This window comes from Scatophagus argus, chromosome 20 (genome assembly GCF_020382885.2).
Source record: "Scatophagus argus isolate fScaArg1 chromosome 20, fScaArg1.pri, whole genome shotgun sequence".
NCBI classification, from domain to species: Eukaryota; Metazoa; Chordata; class Actinopteri; family Scatophagidae; genus Scatophagus; species Scatophagus argus.
In genome coordinates, this window is record NC_058512.1 from 7,820,783 (window position 1) to 7,834,158 (window position 13,376).

Below are 13,376 nucleotides of genomic sequence, written 5' to 3' on the forward strand. Positions count from 1 at the left end.
GCCTGGAAGCGGACACGCTTCAAAGTACATAAAATTTTGGGAGGGTTACCTTTTTATAAATGACCACGTGAGCCGGGTGAACAGAGTGAACTTCTCAGAGCTTGTGTTTTGAGTGGAAGAATTAAGAGTTTGCATTAACGAGGATGTACAATTTCGTCCAAAGAGAAACCAACTCTTTGACTTTCGTGTACACAGCTGAAAGTTACACGCTCTTTCTGCCACTAGACATGGAGACAGCCACTGTAGGTCATTATAGAGTGAAATTAGTTTTCACATATTCATATTGCTAAGATATCAGCCATACAATTGCAAATCTCACTCAGCATCCTCAAAGTCAGTAACCTGATGAGCAAACAGGGTGACAAAGGGAACCTTCAGTAAATGAGCAGCAATCAAATATTAATTTATAACAAAACATATTAAGGTATCATTAATTACTTAATTAGTTCTTCATCAGGATTGTGTAGGTGTGGTTTGATCTGATTTTATTGGTGGTGCCCTGGAAAGTCATCAGTCATCAGATCAGAAAGTCATCAGATTCTGAATGAATGAAATGTTGCTAAACTCTGATAGATGCATGGAGGAGGGACACCATATTTTCCCAACTGGGCCACTGTCATCCAACATCAATGAGGAGAACACAAGAAATGTCAAACAACCAAAACAAAAGATCACATCATTAGTAATGAGGTGACTGATAAAATATGTTTTCAGGGCCTCTAAACAGCCATTTTATACCCATTGATCTACTGCACATACACTAAGATGATGATCATCATTCCAATCAGAGCTTCTCAACCAAAAATACCAATAAATATGCAAATAAGTTGCTGACTTCCCACTTATATGAATGTGGCAAAAATAAAAATGGCTCTGAATAGACTTTAAATGTATGATGTACATAATAGCCCAAATTATACCGGGGTTATTTCTCGATGTTTGTGAAATTTTTGTCATCGCTTTGATTAGACCTGACAAGGCCCTTCCCTTTAAAGATAATGGATCAATACCATACAGTGGACAGGCAAAGGTGGTCACACTGCAATTTGCAACCAACCTTAGACAACGACAGAAATGAATTAGGAGACGTATATCGAAGAGAAAAGGAAAATCTGACGTAAAGTGGTCTTGTTTAAGTGTTACATTTGTCTCAAAAATGACTTCTTTTTTTTTTTTGGGTGGGTAGGTGGGTGGGGGGTTCTTCTATGATTTCTGTGCTCAAATGGATGTGCCCAATGTTTTTGTCGATTCTCATTTGTCTTATTTGTCCTGCAGTCATACAGTTTTGTCAGTCACAGCTGCTGCAGCCTACTGCTGTCCTTCATTGGATTCTACATCTTGCACGAAAACCTGAAAACCTGAAAATGATGGTGCACAGTGAATAAAAAAAAAACAAAAAAAACTTCGTACTGAATGGTGCCCATGTGTGAAACTGTTTATGCATTACAACTTACAAAGGCTTTAGGGAGGAGACTTCTGCCCCTGGAGGGACAGGCAACTGGTGAAACCATTTCCTGGAGAATTGTTTCGCTCTTTGAGGATAAAAGACTGGACTTGAACTGGATCAACAAGCTAGTAATTGAAGTCACTTCTGACATGTCAGACAGGGAGAGTTAAAAGAGGATTGGATTCTGTTATGGTAATTATAAACATCAGTCATCTGCACATCTAATTTGGAGCATCTTTTTTTTTTAACCGCAGCTTAGTGGGAAGATTTTGGCAAATAGTTTTCTATTACTCCTGTTGAATGACTATATATGTGGGAACAACCAAGAATAGGCTTTGTATGACATAGTCCATCATCTTATTCATCTGACCAAAGAAATTATCAAAATGTGGAGATAATTTATAATTTCAAAAAGTGGAGTAGATTAGAGTGTGTAGAGAAAGGTGTTATTTTTGCAATTCAAAATGATACGATCGTTTATATTTACAAAAAAAAAAACATTTTGCACAGGTTAATCACGCTACCACACCAACAATGGCTGTATAGTCTATATTTTACAAGATATAAATCTGATTCTGCAGAGTGTTATTTGTTAAAGTGAGTATTAAAGTATGTACTTTGTGAAGTGAATGAATGCCAAAAGTTATTCATAAATAGCAGGTCCTCTAAATATCTTTGAACTGTCAGTCATCATTTGTGGCAAACTTTCCAAATCCAAAAAAAATTCTATTTGGCACAGCCCTACTTTCCTTTCTATTCTCTCCTCTCCCTCGCATTCTCTGCACTTTCCTGCCTCTCCCTCTCAGAAAAGCATAATTTATCACTAAATGAACTGACATTGATGAATAGCCACACAGTCCACTGTCAATCAAACTCTAATGCAATTAGAAGTCTGTGCTGACTGTTCCGATAGTAAGTATACATACTGTGCATGTGCGTGTATGCATCTGCGCATGTACTAACATGCACACATGTGCTTATTTATGTGCACAGATACATTATGCACATTTGTGATTAGGGACATTTAGTGGAAGACAGAGGGACAGCTGAACGACTTTGCGGTTCTAGAAACACTCCAGTTATGACGACTTACAGACCCTGGCAACAGTCATGTGAAAGACGGGATAGAGAACACATTGTTAAGGTCAGAATCCTGACCAAATACCAAAAAAGTCATTATATCCCCTTTCTTTTACTCTGTAAAACTCTTCTCTTTTCCTCTCTCTGTAAATGCGTTGTCCGATGTCCGTTATTCTCACAGAGCCATACACACCCACACATACAGTTCCAGACTGAAATACACATAAAAACAAAATTTACCTTGTTCTCTGAACCTCCCATCTCCCTCAGAGAGGATTAATAGATTGTCTTGCAGACTGCTTTACAGAGCCGTGGAGAAGGATAAAGCATTTATATGGTCTTTACAGCAGCTTGGCCCCAATCCAAAAGGTTTACGATGCAGTGTCAACCACCCTGTTTGTTTGTTTACTTGCATGATTGCATCTGTGTGTATATTGGATATATCTGTCCTGTTTATGCAGGAGATTGTCGGTACTTTACTGTATGTGTGTTGGTATATACATGGAAGAATTTAATGTGTGCTGCTGTGTGAGAGTGGTAGCAAATCTCTGCCCTTTAACAGAGACTTCAATGTGTGCGAAAATGAGCAAGGATGGAAGGGAGGGAGGGAGGAAGGGAGGGAGGGAGCAGACACTATGCAATGATGTCATCGTCCCGGTGGAGTAGAGATACAAAGTGACTGTTTGAGGTGATGGTGCAGCATGCTCAGCAAGAGACTAAACACTATTATGTCTGTGCATGTACAGAAAATGTGTGTATGTTTGTGTGTCAGGGTGGGTGTGTGTGTGTGTGTGTGTGTGTGTGTGTAGCAAGCCAGCAGGAGGAGGAGGAGACTGGGGCGTCTCCACTCCTCAGTGCAGCACTCATCTACCTGGATGTTCATGATGTCATTTTCCCGGGAGGCTTGCTGTGCCAAGCCTAGTTTTTTTCAGGTGACAAAATAAATGCAGAGATAGAGAGGAGAGCAGAGGGAAAAGTGCTTCTCTCTGATGGCCATTTGTGTGAGTTTGCATCAGTGCATCTTCATGTGTGCATTCACAAATTCATGTTCGCACGCATGTTCCCATATGCTGTAGAAATGCTTTTGCACGTTCAGTGTTTGCGTGTTTGTGTATGCATCTGTGTGTCTCTGTGCACTGAGCTCTTCCACTGCCCTGTGTGTTTAAATGTGTGTGTGTATAGCAGTGTGTTTACCTGGCTCTTGATGATGTCATCATCCTGGTGGATTTGCAGGACATATCCCGAGTTGCAGTAGATGGTGCAGCGATCTCCATTGTAGAAGTGGCGGCCAGGGCTACTGCACTTGAGCTCTGCATTGCGGATTAAGGGTTCCTGGCAGTCAATGGCTTCACACGAATAATGTACACAACTACAAGTGAGTGCGCATTGTGTGTGAGTATGGTAGGGTTGTTGGTAAAAGAAAGAGAAAGAGAAAGGGAGAGGGACAGAGAGAAAGAAATTAAAAATTACATTCCAGTACAGTCACAACCAATTTCTGGTTTAAAGTATTAAACAATACTGCAGACACTCAAACATGGAAAAGCTACACACAGAGACAACCACATCCATCCATCAATGACTGCTTAGCATATCAAATCAATAAACCACATGGAGAAAAGATTGCCATATTTGCTATATGCATGAAAGGGGTTTCTATGTGCATACACACATGCCAGAATGTACTTGGCGAATTAAGGACGACAAGATATATTATGCGCAGGCTACAATGGTAGAGTTGGGTCTCTATGTTGGTCCTGATGAGGAAGACATTTAATGCTCTTGGAATGCTCGAATGCCCAAGACACATTTTTACAACAGTCCACATTCGACCGTATAGGGTTCCCTTATGAAGCCAACAGAAAAAGAGAGGGGAAGTTACTGGGGCACAAAGAGAGAAGGGGGCATGTAAGGAAATACAGAGCTGGAGAAACATTGTTAAACTTTCTCCTGCAAGAGTGGAATCTGCATTGCCTTTTTTATCCATTTATTTTCCCATTTCTGTTACTGCAGACATATTCTTTGACTTTTCTATGCCTTATTTCTCTCAAATTATTAATGATCCAAACATTCTATGTGTGAATATTATTCCCTCTATTCCTCCTTTTTTAATCTAACTATGCCTTCTATTATAACATTAAAACTGGTATTAAAAGAAGTAAAAAGAAAACCAAATGACCCCTTAACAAAATTCTCAGCTTATAATTAAAATGCTTATGTTGATAAAGTGCTAAACTGAGCAGATGAAGACTGTTTATAAAGTACACTTTATCAAGCACAAGAGTTGCTGTCCCTTATGTCCAGGCTTTTTGAGGACAAACTAGGGAAGCCTAGAAGCCTCTCTGTGGACACTTTGGCTTACAACAAAATCCCTTTGTGGTTTTTTTGCTAATCACTCTGGAATTTAACTACCTGGAATATCATCCTTCTCCCCCGTGAATGAAAAGTTCAACATACAGCACAATAGAACTGAACAGAAAAGGGAGAACAGGAAAAAACACAGCATGCATAGAAATTCTGACCAAAATATTAAAGTCAGGAAGAAAATGGTGCGAAAGAAAACTGAGAGAAAAGGGAGGAAAATGTACATGTGTGTGCATGCATGTGCAGACAAGTGAGGAACATAAAACTGAGTCATGTTAATAGCTCCTGTTGTTAACAACTTGAGGAAAAAAGGGATGTGGTGTTTTGCGGAGGCAGAAGCATTATGGGAAATGTGCTGTTCAACCCAGGAGAATGAGAATGAAAGCCGGAGCAGGAGGCGCCGAAAGGGAAGAATTAAGGAGAAGGAGATGGCACACAGTTAGAGGGTAAGGATGATGATGTGACAGTATGGTAAAAAAGTAAGGATGAGAAGACAGCGTGGAGGAAAAGCAGGGAGAGGAAATGGGAATAAGGAGGACATGAAAAATGGAGAGGAGAGAAAAGAAATTTGGGAGGTGAGGTATAGATGAAAGAATGCAGATGATAAATTAAAGTCGATTAAAGAAAATAAAAAGATCAATGACATAAACAGACAAGCTAGGATTGTCTACTGATGTAAAAACAGACCCAGCAAAAAAAAAAAAAAAAAACAAAACAAAAAAACAAAAAACTGATCATACTACTATATAATAATATTCAGCTTGTGGCTTGTTCAAGTCAAAACTGGTCTGGTTGACTTGCCATCCTGAAAAACATTACTTTTCAAGAGCCATTGGAAATTAGATGAAGTGGAGAGAATGTAAAAGAAAGAAAAGTCAGCGAGAACTCAGGGAGACAGCTGCTCGTCTGTGTGTGTGTGCGGTAACAAACAATTTCCTGGCTGATGCAGATACACGGCAGTTCGAATCTATTTAGGTGCTCTTGGATGTCTCACTGGCACACAACAAAAGCCACAAACAGCTCTATCTCTCTGCACAGACCCTCTGACCATCCATTCTTTGTGTATTGTGGTGTTTATTAGAGCATTTCTTGTTGAAAGGGCTGTGGGAGCATCATCAGGATGAATTGTCTCATGCATGACAGTGGTGTGGAAATTGGTAAATTGTGACTCCTTGTGCATGTGTGGTCTGGTTTAGCTATGTTTGTGAGGAGTGACTTGACATTATTTGACTGGTAGTTAGGTACTGGAGGCTAGAGAACTATGAATTTGCAGCTAAATGGGAGTTAATTGTTTTTTAATTGGTCTTGCCAACAGCTCTTCAATAAGTATTATGGGTTTTTTCACCTAACTATTCATCATCTTTGCTTCCTGGTTCAGATTCTGATTTTGAATCGGATGAATGAATTGTTTTGACACATGCAGAAAAAGTGTCCAAACATGAAATACTGCTCTGCACTGGGCGATGCCTTAGATGCCTGATTGACAGGTCATTTATTTAATTAACCAGTTAGAGTTGAGAAAATGGGAAACTCAATGTAGCATCAAACAAAGCAAAAACATATACAGGAGAAATACGTCCACTTTGGCAGGACTTGGAAAGAATATTTGTATGCACTGTGCACTTCAGCCGAACTCAATGCAAAACAAACTGGGGTGGTAAACAAGATTTAGTGCTGGAGGCGGCGCAGTGGATCTGTTGTGGAAAATTTGTGGAGCTCAGCAACAGGTCCAAATTAATTGTGAATTTCCAGTGATATTATATTTGTTACTGAGAACGTTTTATTGTTATAGCTGTAGCTCTGGGCAGACGTCTAACATTAAACAGCTTGTTGGCAACACTAATTAATGCATGCCTCTCCCCCTATCTGGCTCAAAGATGCACACACAAACACAGCTCTAAACATTTCATCTCTTCTCCCTTTGCACTTTGATTTCAGTCTTACTCTTACAAGGTGGTAGAGAAGATGATTTGTGGTCGAGGTCTTACCAGTGCTCAGTGGCACCCAGAAATCTTTTCTGATCCATAGTCTTCACTACTAACACTTTCACACTTCACCTGAAAGGCTCCAACCCTTACCCTGATTACACTTGATAATTATTTAACTTTATTCTCAACACTTTAATTCTACAACAGCATCTATTGCCTGTTTGTCCATCCTGGAAGAGGGATCTCTCTTCTGTTGTTCTTCCATTTTCTTTTTCCGTGTCAAATGTTGTTTGGCTACAAAGACCTGAAGAAACTATTAGAACTGGTTTATCAGCATCCATGAGAAGAGTCAGAATAAAGTACAATAATTTTAAACTACATCCCTAACTATAAAATAGTTTGAAAAAATAAGATTCTAAATCAAGTTTCTACGGAAACAAAAAGTTGTCTCCTCTTACATAGAATATACTGTCCTATACTGTCCATTAGACATCACGAGTGCCATGCCAGCATTATAGACATAATGTATAGATTACAGATAGAACTGTAGCCGCTCAAAATGTCAGTTAACTTATTCTTCACTCTAAAAAGTGCACGTAGGATCAAGCCTTACATAACAATACTAGAATAGAACATGAAGCCTTTATTGTCATTGTATTGTGCAAAATACAATGAAATAAGAGACTGTTAAACCTGTCTCTTACAGCAATTAGCCATGATGTAAATACCCTCATATCAAATCACCAGGAGAACATTTGTACAATAAAAAGCAAAAGCGAATCAGATGTTCTTTTAATTATCTGTGAAACATGCCCCACAGAGTAGTATGAGTGCGTCATGTTGATTTCATTATTGGGTTATCTCAAGAGAAAAAGCTTGGTTATTTTTGAGAAATTGACGTAAAATCTTGAGGAAATAAAACAAACAAAAAACAACTGGACCTATGGCCACTCTCGGCTTCGGTATATTTCCTGTCCTTTATTTCCCGATGAGTGAGTAACATATGTAGGCTTCATGTTCAACAATCTTCCATTTCCCATCTCTGTTTTCTGGCCTCACCTCTGGCCCGTGGGGTTGTAGATCTCATTGCTCTGGCAACCACTTATTGTGATGGGGTCGAAGGACTGGAAGGAGCGCAGGCCTACTCCAGAGATGGCCACTAGGCGAGAGGCAAACATGACCAGGATAGCCTTGGTGTGGTAGAAAGCCACCGAGAGGTCGTGGCTCACTGGGATCACCAAAGGGTTTGTACGGCAGCTGAGACGCCATTCACCTGTGGAGAAGATATTTGGGATGGGTAAAAGACAGCAAGCAAGTTGGAATGGGAAGGATGAAATATGGGACTGAAGAAAGAAATTCTGCATGATTTCTGCTCAACTATAACAAACTCTAAATAGTTGAGCTCACCTTTCCACTCTGTCATATTCTGCAGTCTGCCACTAAAGTTGAATCAAGCGGGGTTGCAACTTAAAATCACAGGAGACAGTTCTTACCCAGACTGTGGATGCCCTCCTTGGTGTCCACCAGCTGAACAGTGATGTTACACTGAGTTTGATCAATGTAGGTAGTCCCATCAGCAGCAAGATGGATAATCACTGCTGCTGCCACCATGGGATGAGAAAAGTAGGCCTGAATAAAGGAAAACAAAAAGTATAAATTGCAGCACATATTTTCATCCTCTCTCCTAACTGTTGGAGTTGAGTGTGTTTCATCTGCTGAGTCATTGAGGCATTATATGTGTTTTCATACGGACACATAATTCTTCTGCATTTGTGTTTTTTAAGTTGCAGTATTGAGCCATCTCAGCCACCATAATAATGGCATGGTGTTCCTGCATAGAATGAAACTAACTGATGGCAGCAAACTCCGCACTTCAAGGTGGAATGGCATTATTCATGATTAAAGATCATTTATTAAATGCAAAATACAAACAATAACAATAAGTTAACTGGTTATGCAAACTGACATACACCAATACAGTTCCATTTTTTTTCGTCACTCTTTTCAGATCGTCAGGTCCTACCTTGAGCCAGTAGTTCGGATATCCCCAGGTTGTCACATGGGCCTCACGGCAGGGGAACCATGCATATTGAGACACTCCATCTGATAGATCAAACACCTTGGACTGACATGTCTAGGGAAGGAGAAAAATAATTGAATAATTTCACATGGATCATTCTATCTAAAGCCTTTATTTTCCCTTCCACTTTGAAGGTCTTCTATTGTCCTGAAACTTGTTGTTACCCATTCTGTAAGTCGCTTTGGATAAAAGCGTCTGCTAAATGAAGTGTAATGTGATGCAATGCAGATTTTGTTATGTACAAGAAGAAGAAAAAATTGTGAGATAAAATTAAGGAACAGATTTTCTTTCCCCAAAAAAAAAGAAAAAAATCTGTCTGTGAAATGTCATGTTTTGTTCTTCAACTTGTTTTGCCTTAATGTTTTGCCTGTGCATATTGTTACCAAAGTATCAGTGCCATCAACTTATGTCAGCTCGCCTGCAGGAAGCGATTACATCCAGTGTTATTGTGCAGAGTAGCTTTCTTACTTGCATTTTACACTCTTAAAAAAAAAAAAGCATTGGTTTGGTTACTGTCTTGTCCTTAATGGCTGTGGCCCGTTTTCCGCAACTGTCAGCTGTTGGTCTGCTGCTTGGGCTGACGTGGAGCTGACGTCCATTCTGTGCAGCTCTTTGTTTGTGTCTTGTCTAGTGTAGTCAACACCCTGTCATGTGTCACACACCGCATACATCCCGCTCCTCTACTTCTGTCTCTGATTCTCCCTTGTACTAGTGTGTTTTTATGTACTTCCTTTGTGCTGGCTTTTTAAAAACCCTGTCATGCCACACCTGCCCACTAGAAGCCCTCAGAGAGTTTTCATGTAATCACGAACACTCTCTGAGGGCTTTCATGATTACATGCAGCACTTGAATTAGTCACCTGTGTCACACTGCTGTAACACATTTGTTCATACGATTTAGTATACTTTGGAGGTTTCCGCTTAGTTATACTCACCTGTCTGGTGGATCAACTAATCTCCTCATGATAATTAAAGTGTGTCTGCAACAGGCAAACTAAATTATGTCTTTCTGAATCACTACTGTTGTGTCCACAGGCCAAAATACACAAGCATAGAAAAACACATACAGGTTGGCTTTCGAATCCAAATTTGAAGTATTCCCAGATGATCTTGAATATGACACTGCTTGCAAATACCTGTGCGTTCGGTGTGACCAGTGATCTGTCCTACTCCAGAAACTGGAGGTTTGTCAGTTAGGCTGAAAATATGACCAAAATTACGAATACTGATCTGACATTACTGATTTGAAACGCAAAACATAGACTAGTTATTGCTAACTGCAAGTGTGTTGATTAGTCATCAGTCTCCCTCCACTATTGGAAGATTTATGTTTTTGTATTCCTGATTGTTTAGTGTGTCCCTAAAGAATAGAGGTAGCAGAATAAGAGGAATGTTGTGTTGTTGCCAAATTCAAGAACAGGTATAAAGTCAAAAGTAAAAAGAGGATTTTTCAATTTGTGGACTTGCTTTTAGCCCAGCACAGCACTTAAGTCAATTTCACTAGGACAATTATGAAATGACCACAGCCTTAGGCCACAACATCTGGTGAAGGTACAGACCCTTAACAAAACAACTTTCAAAAAAGCGACAGAGACCATTTTCTGTTTTTGCTGACTGGTCTGACAAGTCACCTGTACACACATACATACAATATTCCAGCCAAACGTTTCAGGTATGGTGATTAACTCAACCTTTTGCGGTACCACTCTGTCACTCTATCAGGAGTAGCGATAATGGTTGAGGAGAGCTTTAAAAAGGGCCAGGAATGCAGTTGCTAGTATCCAGTCACCATAAATTCTATGATGACAAATTCACCTCATTACTGCAGTTTTTCCCATTAATTACCCAGACTGTGGCGGGATACCACAATCTAATTTGTCCCACCACAGTTTCATAATGACTAGAAAATATTTTAGCACTTCTCATAATAACACTGAAGTCCTCAAGTTGTGTTTTGTGCCTCAGCAAAGCAGCTCTCACTCCCAGTCAGTCGACAAGTAAAAGTAATGTTAAGGTGCTGTCCAGTTTGAAGTCTAGTCTGTCTGTCTTGCTAAACTGGGCAGTATGTCTGTCTGCAAACATGTTTTCCTAAGCATGTCCATGAAATTAAACTTGTGGTTTCCAGTGGCAACCTCTGTGAGGACCAGTTAGTCCAGAAGATATATGGATGTGATGGCACTTCTCATAGGTGCACATGATTTTAAAACAACACTGATTATCTAGTCTCATGGTCATGTTTTGGTTGAACCTCTGGACTTCAGTCATAACTCTGGACTAATGCAATTACGTTATTTATGATCTATTTGACCCCTAATCTTGCTCTCAAAATGCACAAGATTGATGCATTTAACCCCACTCCCATCCAGATGTGAGCAATCATTATGATTAAAAAGACGGAAAAGCAGCAGACAGACAAAAAAAAGACGGACACACTGGTAAGAGAGTACTGAGCAACAGATAACACAGGCAAAGGGGAGAGAGGGCACATACCCAAGGACGGTGAGTTTCGCCCGCTGCCCTGAGCTAGTGAAATAAGACACCAGTAACATGAGAGTTTTGCTAGAGAGGCTACTGTAAGATCCTGCCACTGTGGAAAACTGGCCAGACCAGCTATCTGTCTATAAATCTGTCCTCTGGATCTGTTGACATGACCTTTCTGCTCAGAGCTGAAGAGGCAGAAATGAGAAATGCAGGTGACAAAATACCTGAGATCAGTTGCCATGAGACTTTGGTCCCACTTGAGTGCAGCTGTGTAGATCTTCATTTTGTATTCAAAAGGAAACATAGTCATTTTCTAAATGTGAATGAAATAAATATAGTTACTACATTGAAACCAAGGGTTATTTCACTCTGGCAAGTGCAGGGCTTCCCAGAGACCAACATTTCTTTCTGGCCCAACTCTGATGTTGGTCTGGGCTTGACCCACAAAAACCCACCCTAAACACTCTCAGTAACTCTCCATGACTTTATGACTTAACTAACCAATGTGATTTAAAGGGCCAGCAGACTGCTAATCAACTGAAGCCAAGAGAAACTGGTTTCTATTGCTATCTTTTTCTTGACATGATGGGTGACAAAAACCTTTCCATGTGCAAACTGACGTCTTATTGATGTAAACAACCATGTCACTAGTTACCTTCCTCTAGATCTCTCCTCCTTTCATCTTTTCCCACTCATCTCCTGCTGTGTTTTTCTAACATTCCACTGTTTGAGACATACAAACACTGTTTGGCATGCGAAACCCCTTGAACTCAAGCAAATGCCCACCCATAAAGCATCACACCAGTAGGATGCAATTCACAAGTCTCCCATAGCTCTCAGAGTCATTGCACTACCTCCGACCTCCTCCCAATGGAATGGCAAGTGGCAAAGCACTCTAAATAGACTTGCCATTGATTTGATTCAGTCACTGAAAGAAAGGGTAAGGGTAGTGATGGGAATACATGTTTGCACCCATTAAGGATAAGGATACTAAGTAAGGATTCCACAAGTTCAAATTTTCTCCATTCGTGTATTCATCAATACCCACATATCCTTTTCAGGGTCACAGAGGACTGGGTGTAGCAGCACACACCGGTTGAGAAGGTGGGTGCAGCATGGACACACTGGCCGTCTATCACAGGGCTGACACACAGAGGCTGACAAATCATTGTAATTTGCTTATCCACCTAAAGGATAGTCAGGGTTGCCAGTTATTTTAACCTGCGTGTCTTGGGCTAGAAAGAGAAATTCAAGCACTCGACAGAAACCCGCACAAGTACTGGATGAACATACAAACTCCAAAAGCCCCAGCCAGCCAGCTTTGGATTCCAACCCAGGACCCTCTTGCTGTAAGTCAACAGTGCTAAACACAACGCCATGGTGCTAACACTGTTAAATTTTATTTTCGGTAAAACTTTTAAAATCTGCACATTTTTTTGTTTTAGTAATTCCTTATTGAGGCTGGATCTAAAACATAAGCATTGATAAAGCACATTGCCTTTTTGAATTTCTGGTCAAGCATGCCCCACAAACTGCTGGCGGATGTTTCAATATTACGGTAGACATACAAAAACAAAAGTAGTGCTGCCCCACTCCTCCTCTAAACACATTTTTTAAAAATATTATTAAAGCATAATATTACATCTGAAACCAAACAATTTTTCCCTGAGATGCGTTAGACTTTTCCTTTTCAAATACAGCTAACAAATACAGCTACCTCGTTGCCCACATTTATCACTTTTGTCAATGTGTTGTTCTGACAAACTGCTTTCTTAGTTGTCAGCATTAATCTACAGACTGAGGCCCATGTTTCCATAGATCCTTTGATGTTAAACCAACAAAATTTTTAATGGGAATTTCAGCAATCCTATGTGTGTCAGCATCTGACTTTTGCCTTTGCATACAAAACTCAAATTCACTCTGATTCACTTCTTAAAAGCTTTTTCCTTGCTATTGTTGTCGCCGTTGTTGAGATATTAAAGTAAAGAAATCACCAATGA

The 13,376-nt window shown here is 40.0% G+C and overlaps 1 protein-coding gene across 1 annotated transcript in view; it reads right to left on the reverse strand.

Moving 5' to 3' along the window:
• Nucleotides 1–13,376, reverse strand: part of pappaa (pregnancy-associated plasma protein A, pappalysin 1a) — an 85,487-nt gene that overhangs the window by 26,564 nt on the left and 45,547 nt on the right. The window contains exons 11-14 of the mRNA XM_046375611.1: nucleotides 8,840–8,950; nucleotides 8,310–8,445; nucleotides 7,876–8,089; nucleotides 3,722–3,896 (exon numbers count right to left, since the gene is read on the reverse strand). Of these exons, the coding sequence (XP_046231567.1) occupies nucleotides 3,722–3,896; nucleotides 7,876–8,089; nucleotides 8,310–8,445; nucleotides 8,840–8,950 (636 nt within the window). The remainder of the gene's footprint in view (nucleotides 1–3,721; nucleotides 3,897–7,875; nucleotides 8,090–8,309; nucleotides 8,446–8,839; nucleotides 8,951–13,376) is intronic.